General features: G+C 46.4%; 1 protein-coding gene across 7 annotated transcripts in view; it reads left to right on the top strand.

Annotated features, from left to right (window-relative positions):
* The window catches only part of AGAP1 (ArfGAP with GTPase domain, ankyrin repeat and PH domain 1), a 561,603-nt gene that overhangs the window by 196,510 nt on the left and 351,407 nt on the right, over window positions 1-13,686 (top strand). For all 7 annotated transcript variants that reach the window (XM_004427710.3, XM_004427711.3, XM_087424644.1 and 4 more), the window contains exon 3: window positions 2,208-2,295. In XM_004427710.3, coding sequence (XP_004427767.1) covers window positions 2,208-2,295 — 88 coding nt within the window. The remainder of the gene's footprint in view (window positions 1-2,207; window positions 2,296-13,686) is intronic.

Here is a 13,686-nt window from a genome sequence, read left to right as displayed (position 1 = left end):
GTGTCCTTGCCAGAGTGCCCTATCCAGAAACATAGTTCTTGGTTTTCAAGGACCCGAGCATAGTGGGAGATAGAGCCAACAACATCCCAGTCACAGTGCAAGGTTTTTGGGTGTGCAGAGGAGAAGCAGGGAGACCATCCAAAACTCCCATCAGGTGAGGAAGGGAGGGGTGCCCAGGTGGAAGGAAGAGTGCGGAGTTTGTGTGCTAAGTTCACAGACCTACCACCAGGACTGTGCGCCCACAGCAACGCCGTGTGTGAGGATTTGGAGGGAGAAGATTTGTTCTTTGTTCCTACACATTTGGGCTTTGGCCTGCAGGCAGTGAGAATCTTCCTAGGGTTGTGAAATGAGGGAGTAGCATTTTCACAGTGGTAATTTTAAAGGATGTCTTTGATAGTCTCAGGGTGAAGAGGGGGAGCTTACAGGGGGAGATGAACTGACAGCTGCTTCCAAGATCCAGTGGACAACACAGCCTGTCTTGGTGTGACAGTGAGGATGTGATTGCTCAAAAGTGCAGGGGTTCCGTGACTTCTGGGCGGGGTGGGCATTGGGGAAGGCTTCCAGGTTTCTGGTCTGAGAGGCTGGTGGGGATGTGGTCATAAAAGGATGATGAGCAGATTGGAGAGAGAATGGCAAGATTTGGCCATGCTGGGGTTTGGGTAGCAGTGTGGATGGTGTCTGAGTGTGTACGAGGAACTTATGTCGTTCTCCTGGTGGGGGTGGGTAGGAACACCTGCCGTTGGCTGTTGGGGGTCTGGAGAATGAGGTTCTGGAATCAGCTTATTGAGTGTAGGTAGGATGTGGTGAGGCATACTTCGGGGTGTTAGGATCGAGGATCTAGAAGAATCTAAGAGAATCTAGGAGATCGAGGGAAGGAGCCCACGTGGGCCGAACAGGGAATTCGAGGAGGAAGCCTGGGGCAGAAAGTTGGAAGTAAGAGAATCTTGGCTACAGCTTCTGGTGATGGGGCTGGGTTAGGGTCAGGAGCCAGAGAAAGGCTGGTGGTTTAGAAATGGAAGTCGTTGGTGACCTCAGGGGCAGCATCCTTGCAGCGATCAGGTGGAACTTCAGATTGTTAGGGTGGAGGCTGGAGGGGGGCCAGAGAGTAGGCCTGGGGGAGGCATAGCCTTGAGTCTGGCTCTGGTGGAAAGGGGGTGGTAGGCTCTTCATAGAAGGGGACCTATGTCCAGGGGCAGGTCTCTTGTTTTTCTTAAAGAATTGATTTGATCATGCTAAAGTGCAGATAGGAGAGTTCTAGAGGGGGGAGATTAAATACAGGAGGTTACAAATTAGCATACAGAAGGAGGTTGTTGATTAGCAGCTTCCCAGGGAAGGCAGAGGGGGAGCGAGATCCCGAGCACAGGTCAAGGGAAGGCTTCCTGAGGGACCTGCCCGCCTCTAGTCCAGGTATCCCGGCTGTGTTAACAGGGAAACTTTGTCTGAAGAAGGATCATGCAGCTGCCATTGCCTGCAGGTTACTGCTGTTTTCCTCGTCCATTTCAACCTGCTGTCTCTCACTTGCTAGAGCAGTGGCCGTCTCATCACCCTGACGCCTGACGGCCTTTTCTAACCCACTGTGAACACCTCTGCCCCCTTGACGTGGGCCCGCTCTGTCCTCTTTCTCATTCCTGCAACAGTCCCGTGTTCCAGAGATGCAGGCTTGCTCTCCTCCTCCCTGCCTTGCTTCGCCCCTCTAGTCTCTCCCCACATTGTTCTTTCCCCGTGTGGCTCTTTTCAAATAGTCTCACCCGGCTCTGAAATTCTACCCCAAAGTCGTGATGGAATGCACCAGAATATCCCTCTTATCCCCGTATTACTCTGTACTGCCATTGTGTCCCCTGTAACCCGGTGCCTTGTGAGTATATTAAGGGTACACAGTGAATGTTGATGAGCTGACTCACCGCACACTTTCCTGATGTAACCACCACACATGGTGTCTGGAAGATGCCATCACCGGTGTGTGTTCGAACAGTGCTAATGTGCTCGTAGAGCTGTCAAGGCCCATGAGAACGTGAGCTGTCAATTGAAGGTGTTGGAATCCCTTTTACTCCAGCAGAAGGGTTTAATGAGCCACTTTTTGGCCATCCAGCCCATGCTTGGTTGTGATTATGTTTAGGATTCCTGTACATTTTAACCTTTCTCTATTTGCAGATTGCCGAATCGAGTCATGTCATGATGCTTATCTATTGTCCGTTGCTCTCTTTCAGGGAATCGTGGGTAACCTGGCCAGTGGCAAGTCAGCACTGGTGCACCGGTACCTGACCGGCACGTACGTCCAGGAGGAGTCTCCCGAAGGTACGCTGTGTGGCAGGCAGTCTCAAGCTTCAGGGAATTTAGTTTTTTAAACTTTTCTGTAGCGTATTCTAAATCATTCCTTTGATGTATCACATGTCAAGAAAGTAATAAAATACTAAGCAGTAAAAATCCTTAGGTATATAGTTAGGTAGTATTTTTAGCTAACTGGCTATATTCACTTTGGTGTTCGGAGCAATAGAGTAGAACCATGAAATGCTATTGAATTTATTTTTTATCTAATAGTTCTGTCCTTTCAAATGTTAATGCAGTAGTACTCCTTAAATATTGCTCAAATGTTTCTCTGATCTGGATATTGAGTTTATACATAATTTGTATGTATTGTTACTTAGTCACAGATATGAGCTTTTCAGATTCCCACCACCATATTTTTGAGTATGTTTTTCCCCTTATATTGTATTCTAAACATTTAATAATCATTTTGCATGAGAATAAGATATTTCTTTTGCCATTGGGCATTTACTTCTTCAGTTAACATATCCATATTTTATTTTTTACGTTAAATGCAATTATGACAGTAATGATCAGAAACCACTTAGCTCCTGTGTCCCCTAATCAAGATAGAGTTCACACGCAGTTTTCTAAGTTATATTTTCTCTCCATATAACCTTTTAAAATCCAACTCTGAGACACTGAATTTCTGGTTCCTTCTTTTTCTTACTGGCTGTTCCATTCTTTGCAGATATGGATGCAGGTAACTATACATTTTCTTCATGGCAGCGCTTGTCTTGTTTGAAGAGAGAGGAGAGACACAACTTGTACTGTAGTGTTCCCTTCCCTCCTTGTTCTGTGTCTCATCTGATTTTGTTTCATTTTATCCTTTTTTTTTAAGTTAAACATTTCACCCTGTTTTGTCCCTTAGGTGTGTTTTTAGCAGTAGTCCTGAATAGCTTCACATGTTTCTTGTAACACCTGTTCTAGTGTTTAACTCTTGTCCTGGATACCGTGCAACCATTCAGAAGGGTATGGAAGGTGCAGTTCTGTGGTGGTCTTTGCTTGGGGCTCTGCCATTATTTTGCAGAATTTTGCAATCATATCATAAAAGCCTCGAGGTGGTCACATCAGGGAGAGGCCCACTTTTTTCATGATCTACATTGAGTTGACAATTTAGGAAGATTTGAGGTGAAGATGTGTGTGGGAATCAATGAAAAAAAGCATGGCTGTCCAATGAAAAATATATACAGATGCTAGAAGGCTGCATGATTTAGAGAGAGGTAAGGAAGGTGAGAACATTAGAAGTCTTTCTAACTTCTTCCTGGGCTCTGTTTTGTTTGATTCTTTGTGTCTGAGCATGGATTGTAGCCACAGTCATTTTGATTCCACCTTGAGAGTCCTTGAGAGCTTTTTTCTTGGGTTTTCTACTGCTTCCTTGGGGCTAGCTATTGTGTACGTTAGTGATAACAGCTGCCGGGGGACTGGTTAACCTGGCCACAGGTGAAATGATCATCTTCAAGTAAATCTGCCTGCCGCCCCTCGAACGCTCCTGACGTTACTCAGGGGTCCCTGAAGTTCTGTGGTCTGGGCCCCTGGGGTGATAGTGATGCTCTGGCTTCTCTGGTATTTGGTCCAGTGTCTGGTGTGGTTAGAGCCAGGGTCACTGGCTGTCTTGCTCACGGATGCCTTTCCCTTCCCCGTGCAGTGGTATTTTGTCATTATTGTGGCTTTTGCTGTGTTCTGTTTGGGTGTTCACAGTTGGTTCCATCAAATTTTGGTCTGAGTGTGATTTCTTTGCTGTATTTTGATTAGCACGAAGGCATTTCTCTTGAATGTTTGTACTTCAAAAGTAAAAATCGTACCCAGTGGGGGGGACCTAAACCGTCATCTCTAATAGTCCCACTTCGTCGATTTTTCAAGGAACACATTTTATTATACTGAAATTTTGTGGTATTACATGCAATTTTAAAAATATGCTATTTTAAAGGGTAGAAAAGCATGTGCGACTACAGGAAAGGCCATCCCTTCATCTGCAAAGTGGGAATATCTCATCCTCTCGATGGGGCCCATGCCCAAGGCGTCCGGGATCAGGGGAGAGATTGTCCGTGATCTTTTCCCTCCCCCTTCAGGAGCTCCCCAGGCCACCCAGCCGCCTGACCTCCCACTGATTGAGTCCAGGTCAAGGGGATTGTTCTGCAGGGGCTCTGGGAGCTTAGAGCAGAACCACACCCAGGTGCCCCCCAGTGGAGGTGCATCAGGGCCTCTGGGTGCTGAAGAATTGTGAAGACAGATGCCACCTTGTGCCTGGAAGACCCTGAACCCTGGCAAATCCATTTCTCAGAGGCCAGCAACCTGTGCCTGTCTGGAACTGGGCAGGTGGCCTCATTTTTGCCTGTCTTAGCGAGGTCAGGGAACCGACTCCCACATTCTGTCCACGTGCCTGGGCGAGTCTCACGTGGCAGCAGGAGGGAACCGTGATTGGTTGTTTCTGAAAGGAAACGAATGAGAAAAGGCTTGATTTCTTGCCGTCTTGCCATACTGAAGTTCTTTCTCACAGTCAAGTAGCCTCTAGCTGGAAAGTGATTTCAGTTCTTGTCGAATGTGTTAACGTCAATCAATTACCCGTGCTCGCTTCATTGAGATGCTTTACGTATAGAATGTTCTGGAGCTGGAATGTACTGTGTCATCTCCCCGGTTTATGGAGAGCATCAGAGTGATGGGGATCCTCTCTGGGGTGTGCAGGAGGTAGAGGAAGCCGATTATAGCTTAGCCCCACCTGTGACCACTTTGCAGACAAAGGGTCAGGTGAGACCACAGCTGATGGTGGGCGTCATGGGCTCCAGGCCGAGGGGATTGGACTTAGAGCGAGCTGTGAGACATTTCCATTTCTTGCTGTTATTACTACCTTCTAATTTATTCTCCTCTCTTATAACTGCTAGCGTGATCACTTGCCTTCTGGCCACACGTGGGCAGCAAGGTTAAATGAAAGGCATGTTGCTCCTGGCGTGGCTGTGTGATCTGCCTGTCCAGAGAGAGCTCATTGGAGCTCTCTGCACTCCTCATGTCTGCACATGGTGGTTCTTTTGATTTAATTAATGCATAAATATCCTTTAACATTATTGTGACCTGTGGCAGGGATCTTTAGATTGCTGGGAGGGTTGAGGTGTAAGGGCCTTCCTGTTTTCAGAAGAGAGTTCTCTCTCGGTATTAAGCTCTTTGGTGCAGGATGTTCTCCAGACCTTTGCTGGAGTGCACTTTCCATCAGATCGATTTTAGCTGGATCTCAGAGGATAACATCTGTTGTGTTTTAATTGTGTGATACGTTTTGGTTCATATTTTATTCTTGTAGCAGAGAGAGCTGACTCACACAATTTAGATATTTTTAAAGATGCAATTTAAATGAGGGGTGGATTTAAATATGGTGTATGTTTTCTAATTAGTGAATTAACAATGCAAAAGTGGGTAACTCAGTAGGGAGCTTGTGATTCTATGAAAGTAATCCAAGAAGTAAAATGTTTATACGGGCAAATAGCCTTTTTTTTTTGGTGAGTAAGAATGGCCCTGAGATAATATTTGTAGCCAGTCCTCCTCTTTTTGCTTGAGGAAGATTATCCCTGAGCTAACATCTGTGCCCATCTTCCTCTATTTTGTATGTGGGTCACCACCACAGCATGGCTTGGTGAGTGATGTAAGTCTGTGCCTGGGATCCAAACCCACAAACCCTGGACTGCCAAAGTGGAGTGCACTGAACTTGACCGCTACGCCATCGGGCTGGCCCCCAAATAGCCTTTTAATGTGTGTGAAATATGTGTATATGTATCTGCGTCTTAGGGCTGCCGTAACAAATTACTACAAACTGGGTGGCTTAAAACAGCAGAAATTTATTCTCACAGTTCTGGAGGCCAGAAATCTGAGACCAAGGTGTTGGTTCCTGCTGGAGGCTCTGAAGGAGAATCTGTTCCGTGTCTGTCCTTGCTGCTGGTAGTTACTGACAACCCTTGGCGTTCCCTGGCTTGTAGATGCATCACTCCGCTCTCTGCCTCCATCATCACCTGGCCGCCTCCCTGTGTCTGTGTCTCTGTGTCCAGATTTGTCCTCTTGTCATGAGGACACCAGTCACTGAATTTAGGGCCCATGCTACTCCAGTGTGACCTCATCTTGATCACATCTGCAAAGACCCTGTTTCCAAATAAGGTCACAGCACAGGTGTGGGGGTTGAGGCTTGAGCATATCTTTTATGGGGCAGAACTCAACCCACAACAGAATGTACGTTCTACACATATGCTGATTAAACAGAAGCTGCCCCTGTTACTTCTTGGTGACGAGAGGAACGATTAGCTTCCCCAGACCTTACTGGCGACGCTCACTGCTGGTTTGTTGTAGAACTTCACAAAGATTGGATTAGCTTACATGTGACCTTCACACCTCTGATGGGAATTTCACAGCTGTCATTCACTTTCAATGAAGAGAATCAGATGAAAATCACTCCTTTGCCATTAGTGCCCTATTAATGGCTGCTAATTAGAATTGTGAATGACGTTCAGGCCTGTAATTTGAGTTTCCTCCTCATGTGTTTATCTGCTTAATATTCACTGTGCACCGTGTCTTCCCTGCCACAGACCCCATGTGACTGCCACAGTTTTTAACACTCTTGCTTCAAAATGAAAAAAAAAGAAAGAAAAAGGAAAGAAAATGAGGCCGTCCAGCATAATCTGGGAATTTGATAGAAAACATGGACCTGCCCTGAGACACTTTACTCAAGGCGGGAGATTGTGGTATCCTTGAGAGATTTTTGAGCTTCAGAACAGAGTCATTGCTCCAAGACCTTGTCCCCACGACATCTCTCTGTGTGAATCCTCTTCTCCTTCATGCCGTGGGTGGTGGGCCCTGCTTAGCTGTGCAGAGCAGCTCCTGTGGAAGGACCCGGAGCCCAGAAAAGCGAAAACCTGGCAGCTGCTTTCCTGTTGGTGGTGTATCTGAATTTGGGGGAAGGGGCCACTAGCTCTCTAAAATGGGACTAAACCGTCTCGTGGGCTGAGTGGAAGATAATAAGGTTGGTAGAGACAAACTTAACATGCGCCATAGACCTTCCTTTCTGGGGTTGTAAAATTAACTATTCTTGGCTAATTTTTCAAGGAACTATAGGCTGCTAAATGGGGTGAAGAGTGCCAGGATGAAGTCATGTTGTCTGAAATCCTTCTTTTGTTCCGAATCTGGAATAATTCCTCATCCAGATGTGAAAGCTGTGAAAGGAGGGCAGAGCCCTGCCCACCGCTGAAGCCCAACAGCTGCCCGGCGGGGAGGGAGTGAGGGTCAGCGGGGTCGTCGCCTGCTGCAGCGACACGAAGGAACCTGAGCCAGGTGTGACCTAGGAGCAGTGGGTTCTGTCATTCCCGCGTCCTCGTGAGCTTGATTCCTCAGGGACTCGCATTCTTTCAGTGCACGAATCTTCAGCTTCTTGTAGGCTCTTCACCAACTCACATTTTTGGGCAAAACGCTCCAAAGCAGCCCCAACTCTGTCTAGACCGGCAGCCAGCTGGTTCCTGGCCAAGAGCCTGGGGATGGGGGACGTGCCAGCGTGAGGGCTTCGATGATACCGCCCCTCACCTCCAGGAGGGTGACGCCCTCATCTCAGCGGTGACGGGCAGTCCCCGTGTCTGTGCTCTCCCGTTCTTCCCCGCAGTGACCACACATGTGTGGCAGCAACCTGGAGCCTCCTACAGCTGATTCCCTACTCTCGCTTCCCCAAAACGGAAAATACTGACTTGTAACTTGGAAATTTGGCCCCACGCTGTTCATTTTACAAGTATAACAGACTGAGAGTGTGAAGAGAACAGGCAGAGATTTAAAGGCAGATTTTCTATCAGGGACTTATTGGAGTAGAGGGAGGGGGAGCTGGCGTCCTTTCCAAATGGGAGGATAATGGGAGTTTCCCCCACATGAAGAGAAGAGTCTGAAACAGATAAGGGAGATAGAAGAAACCTGAATGTCCTGCTAATTAGGAAAAGTTTTAGGAGAAAATGTTAGATACTGAGAGTAATTATAACTACTAGGTAAGGAAGAGTTTAGAATGTTATAGAAAATGGGTGAAATGATAAGGCAGTTCATACAACTCAAGAAATGAGATTTTCTGAGTATAAGTAATAGGAAATTCTGAATGTGTGTTTGTTTTGTATCTGGGTACTAGGACAGTACAGTGGGCTTGTCCCATCTTCCAGATCTCCAAGAGGAGCCTAGAGCTTGTCTGTTTTGTTCATCTGGTTTACATCGGATGTGCAGGCACACTCAGAGATATTGTGGGTTCAGTTCCAGACTACTGCAATAAAATGAGACAATAATTTTTTGGTTTTGCAGTACATATAGAAGTTATGTTTAGATTAAACTGGAGTCTATTAAGGTATACTGGAGTCTATTAAGGGTGTGTTGTGTCTAAAAAACAACATACATACCGTAATTAAAAAATACTTGGGGCCAGCCCTGTGGCCTGCTGGTTGAGTTTGGCATGTTCCACTTTGGCTGTCTGGGTTCGGTTCCCAGGTGCAGACCTACACCACTTGTCGGCAGCTATGTTGTGGTGGCGACCCACATACAAAATAGAGGAAGACTGGCACAGATGTTAGCTCAGGGCGAATCTTCCTCAACAACAACAAAAATACTTTGTTGCTAAACAATGCTAACCATCATCTTAGCCTTCATCGAGTGGTAATCTTTTGGCTAGTGGAGGGTTTCATCAAAAACATCGTATCTGCGAAGCACAATAAAGCGAAGTGCAGTAGAATGAGGTATGGCTGTACAGACTTAGATAAAGACTTGGAGGTTTCCTAGGAAGGAATGAACTGGATCGCATTCTGGGGGAAAGACTTATAAATGTGTAGCATTGTCTTCAATGATTGAGGTTTAAAATATGGTGTGGAAGTGTTGAATGATTTAAGGTGTGAGCAGGGCAAAGACAAAAGGGAAGCACAGTGGTACCGGGGAGCTGGAGCATCTTGCCAAGAGGCTTGGGAGAACCTGGGGTGTAGGATCTCAGGGCTGGAGGGAGTGCCTCCCCCACACTGCTGCCCAGACCCCATCCCGCTTAGACTCTTGAGGGTCCCCAGGGATAGTGGCTGCACTCCTTCTAGAAACTCTGAGCCTCTGTATCAGGCTCTCACTTACCTGTGGCCATTGAAACGTAACCCCGTTCCAGCCTGTGTCAGTGACATACCATCATGTGACCTTGGGTAAGTTACCCATCCTCCTGAATTTCAACTTATTTTTCTCTGCTTCACAGTGGTTGTCGGGACTAAATAAGAGGGTGAATATGTGTAGCAGACTGCTTTAGCCCCTGGCAAAGAGCAGGAGTTCAGTGAGTCATGCCTTTTAAAGATGGCCCCTTCATCTTCCTGCTCCACATGGTCAGCCAGCCCCCTCAGCTGTTCTGAAAGGTGTGACTTCAGGTCCTCGTGTCCTGGTCACTCTGCTCTGACCATGTTCCAGGGGTTCTCTTCCTTGATCAAGCCCAGGCCAGACTACCATATGCCTGAGGGACTATCTTCCCTCATCAACGCGGTTATTCTGACAGCTCTGAGTAAAGCCTGGGTCATCAAAAGTAGAGCCCCATACGTGTCGCCTAGGACCTGATCATGTAATTTGGAAACTAGAGAAATGAATAGAATTTAAAGTGGGCTGACCACCCCTCTCAGGTTTTTCTAGGTTGGGGCTGAGTTGTGAGGTCTTTCTCACACATGGGCATGGGGTGCGTTATGGACTGTGGTGCAGTGTCAGGAGGGTCTCAGGTTGGACGTAGGCTCAGTGCACGGTGACACTTATGATGGGCGAGTCAGCAGCCATCTTTGCCTTCTCATTTCCAGTGTCCTGGTATGCTCCCCTGAGGTTGAATGGTCCTGTGCTATGGCCTTGCTCTGCCCCTTCCTAGCTGCCAATGTCACACGCTGGCAGAGAGTTCTGGTGTCACTTCCTCTGGCAGCGAGGGCCTGCTGGCTGTAAGGTCACTGCAGGCTGGCTGCCCCTCTGTTAGTCTTTCTGTTCCCTTCAGGACTCGGCTTGGAATTGTTTTCCAACAGATGTGTCTATAGTCAGGGCAGTAAATGCGTTCTCAGGAGCATGTGTATTTTCAGTATTTTTTTTTTTTAGTGAATGTTTACTTAGTTTCTTAGAAACAAACCATGTGGTAAACACCCAGCCTTAATCTCTGGGACACATGAAATGTATTTAAGCTGTCAGCTCCAAAAACCCTTTCCAAATCAAATAAACTTAAAAAAAATTTTGTCAGCTACCACTGCTCAACAGATGTTAGGGCTTATTTCTGAACACGTTCTTGGGTGCTGTTTAATGTTGCAATGAAAAAAATCTGTAAACGCTAATAAAATTTGAGTAGTTTTGAAATCTAGCCATTTAAATTTTTCAACATAATTTTACTGTGTTACTTCCAACCAAGCAGTCATAATTACATGATAATTTTTGAATGAGGAATATCTGTAAACCTTAAGACTACAAGCCTGCCGGTAGCTTGGTTCAGTCAATGAAGCAGAAGTCACTTTAGCCATCTTCTCTAATTATTTCAAATACTAAGCCAGTCTCCAACCACGGAAATATCATGGACCCTTATTATTGTCTTCATCTATATAACAGTCTACTAACTCTGTCCCCCTCACATGGAAGCCAGATTGAGGATCAGGTGAGATTTATCGTCTAAAGCAGGTGGAGGATACTAACATTATTACCGGAATATCAAAGAAATAAAAGAGAAGCACGTTCTCCTTTATTTGAACAAGAAAAATAAAGCTGTAAAATTAGAATAAGGAGATTGTCATCTTTTTGGCATTGACAAAATTGGCAGGACAAACTGTGTTTTTGAATTGGTTGTTTGGAACTCAGAACACATCATCCCATATTGTTACAATTAATTTAACAAGAAATCCAGGGCCTACTGAGAGTGGGCACCGGGCCTGTGCTCGGGGCGTGCATTCCAGAGAGGAGAAGAGCCTTCTGGACAAAGGACTATAATTTGAGGTGGTGATTTATACCTGGTCAAGTGGGACTCTGTGAACACTCAAAAGAGGACGTGCCGGCTTCTGGGTTCCCAAGGCAGCCCGCAGTGCTCATTTATGTGATTTGACTCACAGAGCCCCAAAATAGTGTAGCGCGTGCTGTTGACACAACTGTTGCTTTCCTTAAGAAACCTCATGACATCAGAAGTTGTTAAAAACCATATTTTTTAATAGGAAAAAGGAGACTAGGGTCTGTAAAGTTTCACATTTGAAATTACAAATCATTTTTCCTAAAGAAATTTAAGTCCAAAGATGTGTTTTAGAGCTTTAAGTGCATGATTTGGTTACACATTAGAAAATAGTCTTGGGTCTGTCGAAGTTGAACCATCACTGGGTGCTTCTACCTTGGTCTGTTGCTCCGTGTACTCCTGTCTTCGCACCTTGACTTTGCCATCTTGCTGGCAGCGACCAGTCCATCACCCGCCCAGGCAGCTGCCTGCTGTGATCTGGAAGCCACAGGGTCCATGTTCACTGCCTTAGTCCAGACTCTGTTGGTTGCAAGGGATAGATGACCAACTTAAATGAGCTTAAGTGGAAAAGAGGAGATTTATTAATTCACATACACGGAGCAGCTAAGGGGATGGATTTATAGCTTTAGAAAGACCCTAATCTGATCCACATAAGCTAATGAGGAACCTCTCTCTCCCATTTCTTGCCTCTATTGGGCTGCATGCTCAGCTAGGTCTCCCCATTTGGTGGCAGGCAGTTCATTGGTGGCCTCGTGACCACATGGTCCTTAGCGCTCACAGGTGATGAGGAGTAAGAGTTGAGTGTTTTTCTCAGTAACTCCAACAAAAGACTCAGAGATGCTCTGATTGGCATTAGTTGAGTCACGTACTGTTCCTACGTTGTAACCAACAGGCGGCTTTGTAAAGCAGATCTCTTCCCTAACCAACAGTTTGTTTTACTCAGGTTGCCTTGTGAGACCCTGGTGCACTAGGAGAGGTGCTCAGGGTACTGTCTGAACTCACAGCCCCAGTTCTACCTCTGGCCAGACTCCCTCAATAACTGTTACAGCCTCACTCAGGCTGTGGACCTCAGGCTTGTTCAGGCATTTTATTCCTTCTTGATCTTCAAGGGCAGTCTAAGTCTTTGGAATGTTAGGCATTTTTTGGATCTTAAAGTATGAGCTCATTCAATAATTTTTCAGCATCTCCCTCCCCACCATTGTCTTTACTCACCACCTCTTCTTCTCCCTCCATCGATTTTATTGGTCCCAGGAAAGGTGGCGGCGGGGGATGGTTGGGAAAGCTCCCCAAGCTACATGGTCAAAGTGGGGAGATGTCCATTCCACAAGAGGCCTGGTGTGTATTTGAATGTATAGAGCACACCCTCCAGTCATGGCTGGTTGGAGATGGAGTTGCCAAAGCCATCTGATGAAAATGTTACATCCTATAAGATCAGGCCTGCTTGACTTTAGAACTGTAAGTGCAGACTTCCATTTGGGGTCACGGCAATCTCCAAGGGCCAGGACCTGGAGATAAGGGAGGTCAAAGTTAGGACATTAGCAGCAAAATAGGCCAAGTACCAGAAAGAATGACAAAGGGAGAACCTATGATGTAATGAGAGTGCCCTCAAGTTCTCCTGTCATCTCACGTGTCCTGCAGGAGTCCGGTGCCACCAGCTCGAGAGCTAAGGCATCGGTGGGAACCAGCCGTGAGATCTGAGAAGGATTGGGCCAGACTCTGTGTGTGTCTGCGTCACATACAGCTGCCAATCGTCTATAAAAGATGATCGTTTGATATAGTTCAGATGGTTTGACCTAATGAATTTGTTGATGATTGACCCAGGCCAGGGGTGGAAACCAGATTCAACTCACAGTGTCATCTTTATCCATCCGAGGCAGCTTCCCAGATGTACTCTGTTGGGAAGGATTCTGAGGCAGGCTCTAGGTTCAGGAAGAATACTAAATGTGATGGATGGTGACATCCAGCCTGTATCTGGAAGCTGCTTGTGTTCTTTTCAGGTGGCCCTGAGGGGCAGCACCTGTGGCCTGCATTTGTTTTCCTTTTCTGAGCCCCATTTCTTATTATTTTGCATTTTTTAAAAAATAACACCACTGGGGGCCGGACCCGTGGCTTAGCGGTTAAGTGCATGCACTCCGCTGCTGGTGGCCTGGGTTCGGATCCCGGGTATGCACCGAGGCACCGCTTCTCCGGCCATGCTGAGGCCGCGTCCCACATACAGCAACTAGAAGGATGTGCAGCTATGACATAAAACTATCTACTGGGGCTTTGGGGGAAGAAATAAATAAATAAATAAAATTATTAAAAAAAAATAACACCACAAACAAACAAAAAGAAACAGCATTTGCTCTTTGAGGGCTACTTGAGTGGGCCAAGTATGTCAAAATGTCGAGAGAGTGTGTGGAAGAGTGGGGGACTTG

The sequence above is a fragment of the Ceratotherium simum genome, chromosome 37 (genome assembly GCF_057802395.1).
Source record: "Ceratotherium simum simum isolate JZ-2026a chromosome 37, ASM5780239v1, whole genome shotgun sequence".
Taxonomy (NCBI): domain Eukaryota; kingdom Metazoa; phylum Chordata; class Mammalia; order Perissodactyla; family Rhinocerotidae; genus Ceratotherium; species Ceratotherium simum.
Note: the sequence above shows the minus strand (reverse complement) of the source record. Positions and strands in the feature narration are given on the sequence as shown.